Source organism: Danio rerio, chromosome 7 (assembly GCF_052040795.2).
Source record: "Danio rerio strain M-AB ecotype USA chromosome 7, GRCz13ab, whole genome shotgun sequence".
NCBI lineage: Eukaryota > Metazoa > Chordata > Actinopteri > Cypriniformes > Danionidae > Danio > Danio rerio.
In genome coordinates, this window is record NC_141027.1 from 52689885 (window position 1) to 52710791 (window position 20907).

A 20907-nucleotide genomic window follows, 5' to 3' on the forward strand; every position below is an offset into this window, starting at 1 on the left:
TTAATCAATCATTCTGTGCTCATCATCTGCCGCTAGATAGAGCTGTCTCCTGGCTTTTCTCTTCATGAACGCGCACTCTTGCGCGCTGACAGACTCGTGCTCGCTCCCAGTCTGTGCTTCAGCCGACAGCAGCAGCAGCAAGCAGCAGCGATGGCTCTCCTCAAAACCACCAAGTTCATCTCTTCTGTTGGGAGTTTGACTCCTTCGTTGGCTAGCCTACCTATTAGAGCCAGGTATGGGAACCTTAAAATGATCAGTTATTTAGCCTTCTGTAACATTTTATTTAGTAAAAGAACGATGTACGCTGGACTACTTGAAGTAAACATTAACTTTTACACATGCTAAATGTAAATACATTGTTGACGCATTTTCTTCTACCTGAGTAAAACAACGAGTAACGTTATTTGAAGAAACCCACGCCATCAGATTTGAGCTCACGGTCACGCGCGCACACAGTCACATCCGTTCACATGGAGTGCAGTCTGTGAAATGATACACTACATTAGGGCATGTAGCTGTTGTTGGTGCTTGTAACGTTACTATCAACTTAACGTCTTATTATTCTTCCAGTTAATAAATCAGACTGAATAAAATACTGCGTTTTTCCACCATTAGTTAATATTCAGCATCCCCCTGACCTTCATCTTCAAAACGCAACGAATTCATCAATAATTTGCAGTGATCGTATATAGAGTTGTTTGTAAATTTATGCTTGTCTTTGAAGAGTATTTGATTATTGGTAATATTTTCTGTTCAATCATGTTTGCAAAGCATGAATTATCCTTATTCCTATGAGCGCGTTAGCGTGCTTAACCCTTTTTGAACTCACTGACTCACCGTACATGCAGGTTTCGAGTGCGCTCATTGGGTAAAACAAGCAGGTTGTGCTTTCTGATTGGGCCCGTTGCTTCCGGGAATTTCCGCGAAGAAATCATGGCAGTGTGTGTCCTTTTGTACCGCGTTTGGAGGGCAAACCAGAGCTTATGATGAAAAGAAAATTAATATATTAGTTTTAGTTCACTTTTAAGTTTTTCTGGATGAGAAACGGCCACTTATGTCACACCACATGCCAAACGTCCACGTTCTAAGTTTTAAGGGGCTATAGAGGCACAAGGCCCTTCATTTACACTTTTAAATGGTGATTCAATTCCTGCTACTTACTCATATAAACTCAGCATTTGTACAGCTTGTTGCTTTTTCACGACATTTTAGGGTTTGTAATGTATGCAACTAACGAGCTTCTAAAATGTCATTTCTAAATAACAGCCATATAATAAACACACACACAAACTCACGACCTTTGCAGGAGGTTTTGCAACTTGACTCCAGGAATGACCTTTGACTCCACTGGACTGTTCTTGCTTTCAGATGAACACTTTACTGGCTGACACACAGCAGAACTAACACACTGATGGCACCACACAGGGCATTAGTGCTATTTGTTTCTTGGCACCAATGTAGTGATTGTGTTTTGTTTGTTTGTTTGTCTGGAGTATTAAAATCTGCTTTAATACTGTCGTTTATTTCAATTTCATTACTTTAGATTTCATAAAAAAGTAGACTTTTACAGGGAAACTTTACTGCTCAGCAAGGCTAAAGTGTCTTGAGCGGATGAAAATAATCTGTTTTTAGTGAGCATGTGGAGATGGGAAAGTTTTTTTTATTTTATTTAAATAAGCAATATAAGTGGATTTCTATGAAGTATGAACATTCATTTAAAAACAACAAATTCATTAGAAGTAATTGTATTTTTTACTCATTGACTATTAATTGTATGTCTGATATAGGCATGAGCCGGTTTAAGATTCTGATGGTATGAGAACCTTGGGTAAAATGATCACAGTTTCACAGTATTATGATTACTGCTGTAAACTATATTCTTTATAAATGTCTGGGTAAAAAACTAAACCTTTTTTCCCTTTTGAACACAATATATTTTATTTTTAAGAAACCTTTATAATATTTTGGAGCAGTAAACATGTCAGACTAAATAATTCAAATCAATAATTGAATAGTGTTGTCTTTATTAGTTTTTAAAGCACAGATTCTTGACAATTCAAAACGGCATCTTTAGATATGTTTTCTGCTGGATGTGCTGTTGTCTTAAAACATTTTAAAACATCTTACAAATACCTTAGGAACAGTATGGACTAAAATTTTGGCGGTTTTAATACCTTGATTTATAAACCGCGGTATACCTTGATAGCAGTTATCATCCCATACCTAGTCTAATGTGCTGAAAATGACCTTATGTTGTCGATATTATTTTGTAGAAATATAATATTTCTCACACCCTGTTGTGAGTTAAATTTGTTATTATATAATTATGGAAAATTAATTATGGATAATTTAAAAATAATCCACTCTTTCAATCAAAAATGTTGAAATTGTTTATCATAGACCAGAGGTGTCCAAACTTATTTTTAGCAGCATTATTTTTTGTTGAAAATAGAATTAATATCTGTCCTCTTATGCTGTACTATGTTTTTTCCCCTCTCTATTATATAAAGCTCATGGTGGACTGAGGTGCAGATGGGACCCCCTGATCCCATCCTGGGGGTGACTGAGGCCTTCAAACGGGACACAAACTCAAAGAAAATGAACCTTGGTGTGGGGGCATACAGGGATGACAATGGCAAGCCATACGTTCTCAACTGTGTCCGCAAGGTATGTGTCTTCTGTGCCACCACACAGCTGAGCATTTGAGAGGGCGTCCAAGTTTTAGCACAGTGTTATCTGCTTTTTACCCTGAAAAATATGTGAAAAAAAGATGGTTAATAAATAGGGATGTCCCGATCGGATATTGATATCGTAAATTCGTCCGATATCAGTCCAAAAAACTATATCGACTGCGTTAAAAACCTCCCATATAAGCAGTCTGATACTCTCTAAACTCCGTTACAGCTATTCCATCCAGCAGCGTCTAGAGCCAACGTGCAAAGCCCACGTGATCACAACACTGCTTGCTAGCAAAGTCTCTAAGATTTAACGTGCTCTTCACACTAAGTTATGTTGTATTACGATAGAAATCTATTGTGACGGTAGCACACGCTGACGCTGTCAACAACGGTACTTCTCTAACGTTACTGGTTTATTTACTTCACGTCAAGCGATCTTTACATTGTTTTGCATAAGGCTGCTAAGCAACATAAGGCACATAATGGCGACGTAGCCCACATCGTGCGAGCCTCAATTCGGTCATGGCATATCGTGGTTCATCCAGTGTGATACCTAATTCATCACCAGCGCTTCCCACACATAAGACTTTATCTCAGCGGCCCGGTTCTGTGTGCATGAGAAAAGTCTCTGCCACAGACTCGCGGGCTCTGCTGCTGCAGCAGACCCACAGAGACGCGCTGGACACCTGCTCCGACTTTAGCTTTGAGAACAGCGCGAGGACACGCGGAAAAAAAACCTACGATACATTATCTTTTTCCTGGACATGTCCTTTATTTGGGACTCAAATTGCATTCAGCCAAGATTTCTAAATCGCCGAACATGTCCCGGATTCTGCTTTCTTTAGCTGCATTTCTTCAATATTTTATACGCAAACTTTCAATCTCAATCTTTCAGCAGCACCAAGACTAGAGAGGGAGCAGATTTGACCTGTCAGTCGTGCACATGGATAATAGGATTGAAATGGTGGATTTATTATTCTTTATTAAATTTTTTTACTTGAACACTCTGAAAGGAACAGTGTCATGTAAAATGCTAAACATTTTTGTTGTTTTCATTGTCTGTTAAATAAGAATAAGAAATCATTCTGTTGCTGAGGGCCATAACAGTTTAAAAGAAAGAATGGTATTACTTTTGGGGCAGAAGGAAAATTTTATTAGAGACATTCCCATGTTTAACTCTTCTTTTAAAAGCCCAGAAAGATAAAGTGCTCTGATAAACAGTGTCAGCTTTGCACATCAAGCAGTTGTCTGTCTTTACATTGTCTAATTTTCACATGTGGGCAGTAGGGTGGAATCTATGCAAATATAATGAATTTTGATAAATAAAATTATTCTTAAAAGTCACATTATTTCAAGTGCTGTGGAGAAAAGGTGTGTTTCAATCCAGCCTCTGCAAGTATTTTTATGTGAAATATAATATGTGCAATATATATTATAAAATTAATAATGTTTGGGAACATTGATACAGCCATAATCTTCTTATGATACAAACACAGATGAAATAGCTCTGATCATGTAAATGTTTGTATTAACCATACTGCACAATTTTATTAACAATAACTTATTTCTGCTGCCCAGTGTGAAAGCTATTTTTCAGCTCAACTGGATCAAAAAATCATCAAAAAGCTGTGTGAAATTGAAATTTTGGACACTGAACCTTTAGCAGTTGTTCAATTAACCATATTTTTTTCTGATGTTCCTGCTCTCAGCAGTTTCTACTCTTTGCTCATGGTAAAAAAAATGAATAACTGAAGTGACCTTTAATTCGCATTTTGCCCTTTAAAAATGTATTTTTGTTTATTCAATTAAGATATTTTTCAGGGACTTAATTTTTATTCTTTAATTCTTTTTATATATTCTTATGTAAAAGTTCACATTTATGCAACCAATAATTAATAAACTGGTTGTTTTTTCCATGCTTACTGTTGCTGACTTGTTCTCAGTTTGATCTAGCCGTTCATACATTCGACTCAACAAAATAGGTAAAAGTATAGTATTCATAATTTGTGCTGATATCGGATTTATATCGGTATCGGTATTGGACTGATGGCTGCAATATCGGTATCGTATCGGAAGTTAAAATGTTGTATCGGGACATCCCTATTAATAAACATATGTTTGTATGCACATATGTTTTTTGCTGTGTGTGTGCCCGAGCGTGTGTGTGTTGACATGTGCTTTTGGTTTTCTCCATTTCTGCAAAGTCACAGTGAGTTCAGTGATTTGAGGGGCTGACACCCTTAATGCAGTGTCCACCAATCACATTGTGGAAACGTTTCAAAAATGTTTTATTCCTGAACAAATTAAGTGAAACATTAATGTATGACTTTTTTTTTTTTGTTTAGGCTGAGTCTCTGATTGCCTCTAAGGCGCTGGATAAAGAGTATCTAGGCATTGTGGGTCTGGGGGATTTCAATAAGGCTTGTGCTGAGCTTGCACTGGGGCAGGACAGTGATGTTCTCAAAAGCAAGAGGGTGAGTATTTCAGTTCATCAACTCTTTCTGTCTCCTCTCTCCAGTGTGTGCTGTTCTTGCATTTAACTTCACAATAAGGCTGCAAAGTTATTGTTATTGTGATAATAGTATATACAATATACGCATCACGGACATGACAGTATGCAATTATTTATTTTAGGGCTGCATGATATTGGAAAAATCTGTTTTTAAATTTTTTTTTTCTGCCATTTAAATTTTGCGATATGAATATAGTTTTACAAGACAGTTTAAATAGCACTGTTTTTCTGACTATTTTGCGAAGTAAAATAGTATTCAGATACAGAAATTGAATAATCACAATGCAAAACAAAATTCTTACCTTATTTTGCTCTCTTCCCTTATTTCTAGTCGAAATATCAAAATTTCCCAATCGAGTAAAAATATTGCTTTGGTTTTACCTTTTGAAGAAATGTCAAAATTAGGATATTTTCCTTAAAACATGCTAAATTATCTGACAATGGAGTAATTAAATCTTATTTTCAGTTTGAAAAATATTTGGGCTAGAAACAAAGCAAAAAATGTTTGCATTAATCATGTAGAAATAATTAAATACATTTAATTTTTGTGACACTGCCAAACATCATACTTTTTTGTGCCCAAATGTTCAAAACTCTTGAAATGCTCAGTCATGGGCCTTAAAACACATGCAAATTATGAACCTATACTACATTATGGTTAGGGTTAGCAGTGACTTGACAAATCGCATGTATTCTTTAGCTTCTGATCAACAAGTTCTTAAACTTCAGGGGGTGTTTAGACAATTTTCAATCTGGTTTCAGAGCACATCACAGTACAGAGAGCGCTCTTATAAAGATAATCAATGATATACGCCTAAATACAGATTCAGGTAAAATAACAGTGCTGATATTGCTCGATCTCAGTGCTGCATTTGACACTGTCGATCACAGCATACTTCTGGATAGGCTGGAAAACTGGGTTGGGCTGTCTGGCACGGTCCTCAAATGGTTCAGATCTTACCTTGAAGGGAGAGGTTACTATGTCAGTATAGGTGATCATAAGTCGAGGTGGACACCCATGACGTGTAAAGTCCCACAAGGCTCGATTCTGGCACGTCTCCTGTTTAACCTTTACATGCTCCCTCTGAGCCAAATAATGAGAAAGAACCAAATCTCCTACCACAGCTATGCTAATGACACTCAGATCTACCTAGCCTTACTGCCTAATGACTACAGCCCCATTGACACCCTCTACCAGTGCATTGATGAAATTAACAATTGGATGTGCCAAAATTTTCTTCAGTTAAACAAAGAGAAAACTTAAGTCATTGCATTTGGGAAAAGAGACGAGGTTCTCAAGGTTAATGCGTACCTTGGCTCTAAAGGTCAAACAACAAAAAATAAGGTCAAGAATCTTGGTGTGACTCTGGAGACAGATCTGAGTTTCAATAGTCATGTCAAAGCAGTCAGTAAATCAGCATACTATCATCTCAAAAATATTGCAAGAATTAGATGCTTTGTTTCCAGTGAAGACTTAGAGAAACTTGTTCATGCTTTTATCAGCAGCAGGGTGGATTACTGTAATGGACTCCTCACTGGCCTTCCCAAAAAGACAGTCAGACAGTTACAGCTCATCCAGAACGCTGCGGCCAGAATTCTGACCAGAAGCAGGAAATCAGAGCACATCACACCTGTCCTCAGGTCTCTACACTGGCTGCCAGTTACGTTCAGAATAGATTTTAAAGTATTATTACTAGTCTATAAATCACTAAATGGCCTAAGACCTCAATACATTACAGATATGCTCACTAAATACAAACCCAACAGATCACTCAGATCTGTAGGATCATATAAACTAGAAATTCCAAGGGTTCAGTCAAAGCAGGGTGAATCTGCCTTCAGCCACTACGCCCCTCACTGCTGGAATCAGCTTCTAGAAATGATCAAATGTGCTCCAACATTAGGCACATTCAAATCAAGACTGAAAACACATCTGTTTAGCTGTGCCTTTACTGTATGAGCACTGTGCTGCGTCCGACAGATCGCACTATTATGTTTTTTTATTTTCTTTTTCATTCTTTTATAGCCTATTTTAACTCATTTTAATGTGTTTTTATCTGCTTTAAATAATTTTTATTGTCTGCATTGTTCCTAAACTTGTCTTTTTTATTCCTGTTTATGTAAAGCACTTTGAATTGCCACTGTGTATGAAATGTGCTATATAAATAAACTTGCCTTGCCTTGATCAATTAGATTTTTAGACTCAACATTACATATCTTGCGATGTGACTATTGCAGATGTGCACATTGCGATATTGATGCTGAAATTATATATTGTGCATTTTATTTTATACATCGTTTGTTTATCCAAATTTGACCAATCAGATGGGACCTTACTATCTTTATCCCCACTTCCTCAGTAGTTGTGTTCAAAAGGTGTACCCAGAGCTAAAATATAAATACTAATCAGGGAGTTGAGAGAGGAGAGGAAAATGACAGCAGCCAATCAGAAATGAGAATATCTGCTGAGGTTTTCACTCATTCATTTGTGTTTTAAAGACTAAAGCCCTGGGGCCCGTTTCAGAAAGGAGGTTAAGTGAAAACTCACAGTATTTTAACCCTGAATTGAGAGAAACTCTGGGTTTTCCGTTTTAAAATGGCAGGTTTGTTAAACTTGGGAAAGCAGGGAGTCGAGCCTGTTTCTGAAAGAGAGGTAACTTTAACTCAGAGTCAGTTACTGTGGTAACTTATTCTGTGAACCTAACCTGGTCAGGAGTAGGTTGTATTCTCTAAACTCTGAGTTTCTGTCGGTCTCCTCGCCTTTTTTTAAAGATGAAACTTCTCGCCTTAGCCTAACATTTCCACCCACTTATTCTTATGCTCATTTTGGAGATGCGCATAAAAACGAAACGTCATGATGCACATAACTTTTGAAAATACGCATAAAAACACATGTATAACTGAGTACATAAACTTTTATTTGATAGAATAGATGCGCCTAAACTACGATGGAAACTCTTTTACTGAACAAATTTCAGTATGTGCATTAAAAAATGTTTGTTATAATAGATCATATGATGATGAAAATGTGTGTGAATGGACAAACCAGCAGGCAAAGCACACTGTAACACATCTTAAATGTTGTTTTAATCATTCATTCTAAAACGTCTTAACTGTTTCAGTATTAATGTTATTACATTATTAATGACCTCTAAAGCATCTTGAGCATGTTAAGAGCATCTGTCCTCCGCGTCACATGCCTTCAAACGCCCCCTCGCGTTCATTGTGTGTCAGCATAGTCTTCTAAGGCGCAAGTCATTTATTAAGTAAAGAAAAGATTCATGCAGCTTCTTCTACCGCAGTAAATTCTGTTTTTACTGTTGATTTTTTGCGCCCGTTTAATCAGGAAGTGACGATTTTGTTCTCTTTGACTCGTTGGATGGAAATGCTGCTTTATTCGCACATCTTTTATGCAATATTCTAGTTTTGCTCATAAATTTAATTAACATATTTGGATGAAAACATAGCTAATGCCTACATGTCAGTCCCACAAAGAACAAAGTCACGTATGAGAATGGCTTGTCCTTTTTTAATAAATAATTGGCTTAAATTCACTGACCTTCAACAGGGACATGTACTGTAACTAGAGTAATGGGATTTTTATTCTTTCTAAAAACAATTTTTTAGTACTGCTTACATTTCTAAATATCAACCTCTATCACTGAATCAATAAAAAAGGTAGACACACAAGTGCACTTTTAAATCTATTAAAACTGATCAACTTGTATAAAAGTAAGAACGTTTGTAAAATTTTATAAACGTCACACAAAACATTATATTTACATACTTTAAAAGTAAAATTACGCATTGACTTGAGCTGTTTTCCAACGCTAACAGTCTCTGTTTCACTGATGCAGTGATGTTGCTTTTTGAAATATTTGGTCATATTTGTTATCACTTTGCATGAGCACATCAAGTTCAGCTGGAGAAAGAAATGGTGACTCGTAATAACTTCGCTCCATTGATAATGCCTTTTTATAGTCAAAGTGTGCGCGCTTAACTCTTGAGTTGGTCTACTCAAAGTTGATTGACCTAACTCAGATCCGCTATCCTGAAACTGAAAACTCTGAGTTTTTAATCTCTCGGTAAGTCAACTTAGAGTTCAAATTAAAACTCCGAGTTGGTTGAACCTCCTTACTGAAACAGGCCTCTGCTCACACTGAGATTTCAGCCAATATTTTGTCATCTGGGACAAATTTGGGAAATCCTAAAAGATTCCTGGAATCCTAGGCTAATATCTGTGATCTTTGATCATTGGTTTGACATTTACAGACAGCCACTTATAGCTGGTTTTATAATAGAGACGCGCTGTGTGCAAAATTGCCACTACAGTTTGTTTACGTTTGCTGTGAGGAATCAACACGGGATAGTGGAAGTGCCACAGGTGGATGACATCAAATTTCGGGGGGCGTTTTCTTCCGTGTTTGGTGTGTCTTCATTGTCGTTTAGTCTGACATTTTGACAGCTGAGATCTTGTAGCGTGACATGGGAGCCATATTCGTGCAGTCTGACATGTTACAATTGTTCAGGATTATGAAAAAATCACACAGTGACCCGGCCCTAACTTGTTTGCACTTTGACACAGTTTTTTAGTCTGAATTAGATCTGAAAAATATATTTGACCTGTTCTGTTTATTTTAATATTATTAAATAGATAAATGGGATGTCACGGTGGCGCAGTGGGTAGCACAATCACCTCACAGCAAGAAGATTGCTAGTTTGAGCCTCGGCTGGGTCAGTTGGCGTTTCTGTTTGGAGTTTGCATGTTCTCCCCATATTCGTGTGGGTTTCTTCCGCGTGCGCCGGTTTTCCCCACAAGTCCAAAGACATGCGGTATAATTGTCCATTGTGTGTATGGGTGTTTTCCAGTGATGGGTTGCAGCTGGAAGGGCTCATTCCGCTGTGGTGACCCCAGATTAATAAGGGACTAAGCCGAAAAGAAAATGAATAAATAAATAAATAAATAAATGATGTATAAACATGGCTAATAAAGATGGCTCTTTCTAGGGAAATGTTATATTGTAAGAACTGTCGTTATCGCAATACTCAGAAACAGTATTGTATATTGCATGGTTTTCCAAACTTGAGCAGCCCTACTTTACAATTTTATGTTGTTTATAATGTCTATTTAGTGTAACTCTTATATCCAGGGCCTAAAATGAATACACAACAAGCACCAAATGAAAGTAAACTTACTGTTGGCTAGTATATGAAACAGTGTTACTCAGCTGTTGGTCTTTTTATATAATAAGTAACAATGCCTGTAAAAGTGATTGTAATTAAGCGTAATAGACCCTTTTCACATTTCCAGCTTTCTCTCAGTAGCGGAAGTCATCATAGTTGGGTAAACTTAAAGGGCAGTGAATGGGAGAGTAAAACAAACAACTATTTTTACAATCCTTATAATAAAAGAAAAACTCCACAATGGTGTTATCAAGACTTTCAGAAAAAGGAAAAAAAATAGTGTGAGACTGAAAACGTCAGCTAGAGGGGAGAATAACGTCAAATATCCTCTCAGCCCTATAGATGATGCATTAGAAACACCTCACATAAGCGGTAATTCATTTTTTGTAATGTGACACAAAGATGATATAATACAGGGGTGGCCAACCCTGTTCCTGGAGAGCCACCTTCCTGCAGATTTCAGTTGCTACCCATATCAAACACACCTGAACCAATTAATTAGGACCTGAACACCACGTGATAATTACAGGCAGGTGTGTTTGATATGGATTGCAACTGAAATCTGCAGGAAGGTGGCTCTCCAGGAACAGGGTTGGCCACCCCTGATATAATACATACATGAATGCATTTACATGTGCATACGATTTAAAAAAAAAATCTAAATATTAAAAAAATGTAAAGGATTTCAGATTATGATGGCCGTTAATTGTGTTCTAACAGTCTTGTGAAAAGGGTCCATAATAAAATCAGAAAGACTCTATTATCATCATATAAATAATGTTGGTAATCTGGGGCATGGCACTGTGACCTGTTGATGTGAGCAGCTCCTCAAGTGTTTTCAGTGTCTTGAAGCAGCTCCGTTCACTGTAAATAATTCACACAAACTCATTTTCTGTAAATGCAAAAGGGTTTGTCACATTTGGTCAAACTCAAAACGACAGATTATGTGATGTGACTATTGCATATTCGCACAATGCAATTTTGATGCTGAAATATTACACATCAAAATGATACATGTTAGAAATATGTACAGACAATTGTCAACATTTGAAGTGGAGCAAAACATTTAATCAAAGTTGTCCTCAAACTGTTCAAAAACACCCGTTCTTCTCTTTGGACAAGTTTGAAAATTCTCTGATCAACCCTAAATGTTGACTGCTGTATATATGCATGTATAATATTTTTAAAATTAATTTTATTCATTAAATTCATTATAGCATTTGTATAGTTATACTCGATTTGCTATAATATTTGTATTATATCTTGGTTTTAATAAGAACAATAATAGTAACTAATACAATAAATGTAATTTGTTGTGTTTTAATTTGCCTGTTTAAAGTCAGTTTTCTTTTGTCTTTTTCTTAGAGCATTACTGTCCAGACAATCTCAGGCACTGGTTCTTTGAGGGTTGGAGCCAATTTCCTGGTGTGTATTTCATTCCCTCTGTCCATAATGTGATTTGTAGAAACATTTGTGTTACTAATCTCCATATTCAAGAGGTGAAGGAACAAATTATCACGCTCCTCTTACAATGACACATTCACACTGAACTGACAAACGCAAGTTATCGCCAGATTACTGTATGTTATTTCTCAGACATTCCATGCCCAGACGAGCACAGATTCAACATGTCCAATCAGTAATAACAAGTTCCTGCAGACAGCAACACTTATTTGACAAAACCAACAACGTGTTTGATGGCATCTGTCAGCGCACTGTGAATTAGCCCCAAGACAAAACAAAAACGTAGCACTTGTATGTTGTGTGAATGTTTGTTTGTGGTATTACAGCTTCTTCTTGCTTTTTATCCATTTAGTCACGCTTCCACACAGTTGCGAGGGATGTGTACTTGCCGAAGCCATCCTGGGGAAATCACACACCTATTTTCCGTGATGCTGGTATGCAACTGAAAGCGTACCGCTACTATGATCCTGCTACTTGTGGCTTTGACTTCACTGGAGCGCTTGATGACATCTCTGTGAGTCCGCACCACTCAATATCCCTGTTTCATTCTATCAACTAGGGCTGCATGATATTGGAAAAATCTGGCATTGCAATATTTTATTTTGCTAAGATTTAAATTGCGATATGAATACAATTTCGGCAGACGACTTGAATAGCTCTATTTATCTTTGATTGGTATTATCTTGTAGAGCAGTGAATCAAATAAATAAAAAAATAAGATAGAGCAAAGATAAAAGTGAAACAAGAAGTTGGGGTGCACCGATATAGATTTTTGGGCTGATATCTATAACCAGTAACTATTAAGATTTGGTAGCCAGTAACCGATATACTGTAGCCGATAAATAAATATAAAATAGAAATAAATATTTTAACATGTTATATTATTATACAGTAAACAACTGATTTCATTTCTTCATAAAAGTTTGATCTGATCGTTTGAACTGAATAGTCTACGCAGAGCAAAAATCAATCATTTCAAAATTCCTAGGTGATTATATTGACCTATGTTTACGATTTAACATAAACAGCATGCCAAAAATAAATGATTTTCTTTTCCTTGCACAGCAAATTAAGATTCAACTTGACCGTTGCATAATAAGGAATAGGTTAAATAACAAAATTGGATTTGACAAACCAGTAAAACTGAAGTAAACTCCATTACAGTGCACTGGACAAGTCTAAACAAGTTCTGCCCATGCATGCACAAGGCGGGCAGATCTTTACAATTATGTAATCTATCGGCTTAACGATATCGGCCTACTTTGATATTGGACCGATAACATTAATAATACCATTTATTGGTTTATAACATTATGGCTGCCGATATATTTTGCATCCCGGATGAGAAGTCAGATATTCAGGTACAGTAATACGATACGATATTATCATGATATTTTGCTCCCGATATTGATAGATCACGATATCAGCGATTATATCACAAGAAAACCATCCACAATAAATCATGATATTTGTAAATGAATAGGGGAAAAACGCATCAAAGTTATAAGATGCATTTCTCTTATTAACAGCACATGTATTTTTTAGAGTTGCAACATTGACATGTATTCGATCCACCATTATGAGAAGTGCCAACCTCAGGCATATCGCTATTTTTTTAATTGGCCCTATTATTGAATAATCAAATGTAATGTAAAATGTAAACACTGTACATTCTTCATTGCTGATCAACAATAATAATTCCAACTCCACATTACAGATGCTGTGATGTGACTTGCTAATGCACACATTGCGATATTAATGCTGAAATGATATATTGTGCAGCCCTACTTGTAACTTTTGGATAATTGTGGAGTCTTTTTTGTACTTTTGTTCAATATAGATACAATAAAAAGATCATTTCCTGCTGCAAATGATTTTTATTTTAAAGAAATACTGTTTCTGGTTTCTTTTTATTCTGTAAAAGCCTGTCATGGTTTTCACTAAATTCTCAAATAATGAGAGGGTTATTTACTTTAATTTTTCTTTTCTTTTTTTTTTGTATGTTTTAACAAATAAACACAGATTTTGTAAATAAAAACACAAATGCTTGCTGACTTCAGGTCCTGACTTTTGATCTATTTTTCACCTTTTGCTTAATTCTCATCTGACATAATTAGTCTACTATGAATCTGATGTAATAATTGTTTATTAAGAATGTTATAATTATGTCAATGTTTAATGTTTGTTTATTTTATTTTTTTTACATTCAGAAAATTCCACAGAATAGTGTAATCCTGCTCCATGCTTGTGCTCATAACCCCACTGGTGTTGACCCACGACCAGAGCAGTGGAAGGAGCTGTCAGCCGTCATTAAGGTATGTGCAGGTATTGTTTAAAGTATATTTTAGATGATTCTTATTTAACACATTTACTTGATTTTTGTTTTATTGTAAAAAAAAATTAAGTGTAGTTGTGCAACAGAATTATGTTTGTTTTTTATTATTTATATATTTTTTGTATTTTGTAAACCAACAATGCTGTGTGTGTACACCAATGTTTAAAACAGTCATTCTTTAACACAGTGAAAACATGGTCAACCATCCTTCTTATCACTTTTTACTTTAGAGAGGAACTTTCTATAAAGTATGGCAAAAAGTTATTATATTTGTTTAAATTCTGCATGAGTATGACACTGGCCTGGCTTTGCGTCACTGTCTTGTTCTCCACTGTTTCTGCAGGAGAGGAAACTTCTGCCGTTCTTTGACATGGCCTACCAGGGCTTTGCTAGTGGAGACATTGATCGGGATGCCTGGGCTGTGAGATACTTCATTGAGCAGGGCCACAACATTCTCCTGTCCCAGTCTTTTGCCAAGAACATGGGTCTCTATGGTGAGTATGCTGTTTTTTATCAGAGGCTGCATTTAGACTTGTTCTTTACCATTAATATCCAGCAAATATTGGAATCTGATGAATGCATTGCAGTTATGAATACATTTTTCCACATTATACACACTAGACCAGTGGTTCCCAAAGTGGGGGTCACGGGACAAATACAGGGGTTCGCTATTAAAAAATAGTAGTTTTAATAGTAAAAAGCAACGACATGCAAATGGAAAGCCGTCAGCCTTTCAATAATGTTTTTCATAGGATCCTGTTTATGTTAGATTAACAACACAGCAATTGCGTCAGCTGCAGCAGATTAAAGATGTAGCACCAATGTTAAACTTTCTGACACCTTTATGGCTATCAGATACATTAAAAACAAATACAGGCCACATCTAAACATTGAGGATGATCTCGGAGTGGCGAGAATAGACTTGTGCTGAAAACATTGTGTCCACCAGTCTCTTAAGCTGAGGTTAATAATAAATTAAACGTTAATAAATGACTATAAAATTGTTATGGTTGTTTGACTTGCACTTTTGTCTCGTCAATATGCTCGTGTTTATATTGGCCTATTGTTGTGTGCGCAACAGTTGTATACTTAAAACCACCTCCGAGGAATTTGGGGGTCGCAAGTATCAGTCACACTTATTTTGTGTTTTTTATTGATAACGGTTGGATTCTGACTTGCAGTTAGTTACCTCTGATTGATAGTAACTAATTATGTAATTAATTGATAGTAACAAATTATGTTCAAAGTCAAACTATAGATAAAATGGGGAGAATGAAAGTCTCCAAATGGAACTGTGTTCTTTACCATTCACATCACCCTGGCTTAGGGCTGGGCGATTTTTTTCGATTAATTCGAATTTACGTTTTAAGAAGATTTAATTTTGAATCAAATCGAGAAATCGCGATTTTGAAAAAAAATATATTTAATACATTATAATGGCACCAATGCATTTTGGTTCACTCTCTGTTTGAAGCAGGAAGCACATCAGAAGCGCCTCTCGGCGACGTGCCACACAGCACCACGCCATGGATTTTAGAATTCTAAACCGGTTTCTATACACACACTGGCGCCGCCCAGCCACGATTCACAAAGCAGTTCATATTTCAGCCGGCACACAGAGAAACCATCTGATTAGTTTTATGTTAAATATCATGCGAATGTGCGCGTTTGGTGTGTGATAGTTTAACTGCCTGTTAAAGCGTGAAGTCATGTAGGATTTTACTTGTTGCACTTCTGTGTGGATTGTCAATACATTTCCTCATCAAGTCGATAAACTCGATCTCAACATGTATGAAGGACGTAAAAGCCTGCCATGTGAAAAAACGCGCCGATCTTTTGGTTTGAACACGAGCAGAGGTGAGGATCTGTAGCAGTGAAAATGAAAGTACCCGCCTCCATGACGTCATTTAGCGGACCTAGTTAAAAACCAGACAGATCAGGCAGCATAATACAGAGAGTGGAGCAAAGCGCATGAAATGATTGGTATTTAAAAGGGGGGAAAAGAAAAATAGATTAAATATATTATTTTATATTAGACAAACATCTGGTGCTTGTATTTGCTCCTGCTATACGTGCACAACTTCACACATTGGGTTCAATTAGGCTTTACAGTTTCCATGTTCAGTCCTTTTTCTTCCACTGTATCTTTTTAAGAAAAAGGCAGCAGCTTTACAACCTGTCATTCAATCGGAAGACAAAGTCAAAGCCAAGCTGACAGCCAAACTTTTCTAGGCTCAGCAAAACTCGCAAAAATCCCTCTGTATTCTTGCAAGTGCAATATTTACACAAAGATTTCTTATTCAAATCTTCAGCAACGCTATTTAACTTGTGAATTTGTTTTACATTTATTTACACCTTGTCCGATTTTTGTATGACATGGCCATTTAAAAATACAATGTTTCTTAACCAGATGGTTTAAGTTACTTTTAAAGAGAATGTTACTTCAGTCATGTTGTTGTAATGTTTTGAAAAGACTTGTAACACAATAAAAAAAAAAAAAAAATCGAAATCGTGAATCGGTCAAACTTTATAAAAAACCTAGATTTATTTATTTTTTTTGCTAAATTGCCCAGCCCTACCCTGGCTACATTGTTTCTATATATTAACATTAAAATAAAAATATGATAAAAAGCTTTTTTAAATGTTGATATTAACAAAACTGCCTCTTTCTGTTTTGTTGAACAATATAAAATATGGCTTACTGTGTGGTTTTGCCAACATGTGCTTTAATGTACACTACTGGTCCAAAGTTTGGGGTCAGGATGATTATTAAATGTTTTAAAATAAGCTTCTCCTTCTCACTAAAGCTGCATTTATTTAATCAAATATAAAGTTCAAATTGTAAAATTGTGAAATGTTATTGCAGTATAAAATAACAGTAGTTGATCATTTAGTTTATTCATTTATTCCAGTGATTTAAAAGATGGATTTTCAGCTTCATTACTCTGGTCGTCAGAGTCGCATGATCCTTCAGAAATCACTCTAATATTAATTATGATTGTTATTATTATTAATAAAAGTAATAATGACTGGAGTAATAATTTCATTTGAAACTACATACAATAAAAATAAATATATTTGATTAATAAATATTTAACTATTTAACCTTTTTTACGTGTAATAAATGATGAATAGAATAATTTTCTGTAAAAAAAAAGAAACATAAAAAAAAAGACTCCAAATCATTGACTGTTAGCGTATATGCATACAATAAAGATTATCAGAGGAAATGCATGGTGGATTATGCTTACACAGTATTAGAATAAAGGCAAGCAATTAGTCAAATGTGCAAATTCAGCAGTGTTGGGGAAAGTTACCTTAGAAAGTAATGTATTACAGTATTGAGTTATTCACCCAAAAAGTAACTAGTTGCTTTACTTGGTTACTTTTTATGGTAAATAATGTTATATTACTTTTGAGTTACTTTTTCATACCTGGCTTGATCTTTCAGGAGCTCTGCATTTAATAGTATAATGTAAAACCTTTGTTTACTTAAAAAAAAAAAAAAACATAAAAAATGAATAGAATAATGTTACCCAGAGTTCCACGTGTCATTGATCCAGTTTAATGAAAGTTTAAAGCAATGTGTTTGCTACTCTTGTACTTTTTGTCTTACTAGTTACATAAGATGACTGTCCATTGAGACAATCCCTCTTTTCTTTTCCTTGATGAATTCAGAATAATGAAAATATTTCCACTGCAGAAATGTTAGGCTCTGCCTCCTTTATTTCTGTCTGTTCCTGTGGATAGCACAATCTCTCACTGAGTGCGAGATAAATTTTTAATTCAGCACTTTTTTTAAAGCTCATTAATTAAACTAAAAAGTAACTCACAATACAATGTTTAAAAAGTAGCTCAAATATTACTACAATTTTTTTAAAAAGTAATGCATTACTTGTTGCTTAGAAAAGTAAAATTATTGTGTAACTCGCGATGCATGTAATGCGTTACCCCAACACTGAAATTCAGTGTATGTGGTGGTTACATAAATGAATATAATAACTTATCTTTGCACTCAGCCGAAACATATTACTTAAGAACAAGTAACAGATTCGAAAGACCAAAGAGTGGTTAAACATACACAAGATGAATTGCAAATCACATTTAACAACTTGATGAGATGAGATGAGATTAGATGAGATTTAGCAACTTCTTGATGGACTGTCTGACGTAGCGCTGCTCTTAACTGGGCAGATGTGTGCAGATCCAGGCTGCTGATAGCCTGGAGCTCAGATGACTGATTACACTGAAGCAACTTCGTCACATGCCAGAATGAGTGTAGGGTCATCATGTGAATTGTTTTTTTTTTTTTTTTTCATTAAGTCCAACATTTTCAGCAGTATAGTGTGGATTGAGAGCTTTTCAGAAACGCAAGACGAAACTCTAATGGATCTTTTTTTGTTCTAAAATGCCTTTGCAAAACCAAAACGCATCAGTGTAAATGGGGCCTCAGATATTACTCTTACGCCTGGCATTTTGCGATTTGGTGGGCACGATCACATTAGCACCCTTTGATTAGTCATGAGGCAATAAATGTCTGTAAAAACCCTCACTGTGTGCCTTTAGGATTATTAAAGAGTTGATTTAATTGATTTGTGATTGATGATCCAGAAGCCAGAAGAACATTGCAATACTGTAGAAATCAAATAACAAAGCTTGGACCAGAAGTGCTGGAAGATCCTGATCGTACCTGATGGAGCTGTGTTTGTTGCAGGTGAGCGTGTTGGAGGATTCACAGTGGTGTGTGGAGATGCTGAAGAGGCTAAAAGAGTCGAGTCTCAGCTCAAGATTCTGATTCGCCCCATTTACTCCAACCCTCCCATGAATGGTGCCCGCATCGCCTCCACGATCCTCACTACACCAGAGCTGCGTTCTACATGGTGCGATGAACATGCTTGAATGCTGCTTTTACCATTTGCTTTATGACATGCATATAATGTGTATAAATATACTAAATATATTGTGTGTAGGCTGGAGGAGGTGAAGGGAATGGCAGACCGTATCATTAGAATGAGAGAAATGCTGGTGACTAATCTGAAGAAGGAGGGCTCCACTCACAACTGGCAACACGTGACTGACCAAATCGGCATGTTCTGCTTTACTGGACTCAAACCTGAGCAGGTACAAGTCTTGACGTACTCAAGGAAAACTGAAGTATTTATTATAGTGTTTAATTTATTTGACGCAAGCTTTAATATGATGATATTGTTTTTCAGGTGGAGCGTCTGACAAAGGACTTCTCTGTTTACATGACTAAAGATGGCCGTATCAGCGTTGCCGGCGTGACCTCTGGAAATGTTGAATACCTCGCACATGCCATTCACCAGGTCACCAAGTAGACCAAATTTGCTATGATGGAAGATTTAACTTCTAGACCTGCTTAGTCCACCCCAATATTCCTCTTTGGACTCAGATCTCGGCTTCACTTCATTTGGCTGTTTCACTAGGTCAACGTGGATCCCTAACATGGATGCTTTCAGGGTGTCTAACGGGAGTCGTCTCGCAGGCTATCCTGTGGTTCAGTGACTAATAAGCACACTTCAGAACATTTTTCATCCTGTTAAACTCTGTATGAACTTTATTTATTGTGTGAGTGAAGTAAAATGAGCAACAGTAATAAACAGTATTGTGTCCATTTCGTGATGTTGTCTGTGATTTTCATTGTTGGTTACAGAATAAAGTGCACACTTTGTTAACCACAAATACCTTATTACCTCACCTATTAATAGTCTTTATTTACATTCACTAATTTTTCTTTGGCTCAGTCCCTTTATCAATCTGGGGACGCCACAGCAGAATGAAACGCCAACTTATCCAGCATATGTTTTACACTGTTGATGCCCTTCCACCCAACACTGGGAAACACCCATACGCTAACATTCACACACGCACTACAGACAATTTAGCTTACCCAACTGACCTAAAGCACATGTGTTTGGACTGGGGGAAACTGGAGGACCCAGAGGAAACCCACACGAACACGAGAACAGTGACTTGTCGCCCTCTTTATTTACTGTACAGTTGAAATCAAAATTATTAGCCTTCCTTTCCTGTGAATTTTTTCCCTCAAAATATTTCCCAAATGATGTTTTAACAGATTCAGGAATTTTTTACAGAATTTCCTATAATATTTTTTTTCTTCTGGAGAAAGTCTGTTTTTTTAGCTAGAATAAAAGCAGTTTTTACTTTATTTTAAGCTTAATTTAAGCTGAAAAAGCACTTTAACTGAATAATAGTATCTTGATAAATGTATCTATTTACTATTATGTACTGCCCCATAAAGTATAACTAATAATTCTGCCTGCGACTGTAAATCAGACCAGTATCAAAGTAAAAAATGTTGATGTTATCTCTTAGAAAATTGAAAAAAGCTTTTAAGAAACCATGTCTATTGAAAAGAATTTAAATTAAGATGTATTTGTATTGTTTTAGAAACAACAAGTCCATAAATATAGTAAAACCCCTTTTTCAAACCAACACATGATCATTATTGTATGCATTATAAGAATCAAAAACACATTGTGTACAAAATGGTGTCCAGAAACTAGATCGTTTTATTTAAATGTAGGTTTTCTGTCCAAATATTATTTATAAGACATTTTTTTCTTTAAAAATTATATCAGGAAAACTATTTACTTACTGTATAAAGAAATTAGTTTACAGAAACTCACTACACAAAGCTGGAAAATTATCCTCAGCAATACAGAAGATGCAATATGTATACCTTTATTATA

General features: G+C 35.9%; 1 protein-coding gene across 1 annotated transcript; it reads left to right on the forward strand.

Annotated features, from left to right (window-relative positions):
* Nucleotides 1-90: 90 nt before the first annotated feature.
* got2b (glutamic-oxaloacetic transaminase 2b, mitochondrial) lies at nucleotides 91-19811 on the forward strand. The gene is given in 10 exon segments (NM_199989.1): nucleotides 91-233; nucleotides 2511-2667; nucleotides 5024-5152; nucleotides 11740-11799; nucleotides 12191-12352; nucleotides 14049-14153; nucleotides 14517-14667; nucleotides 18888-19053; nucleotides 19144-19294; nucleotides 19390-19811. Coding segments are annotated over 10 exon segments (1287 nt in total). The 5' UTR covers nucleotides 91-150; the 3' UTR covers nucleotides 19513-19811.
* Nucleotides 19812-20907: the final 1096 nt, after the last annotated feature.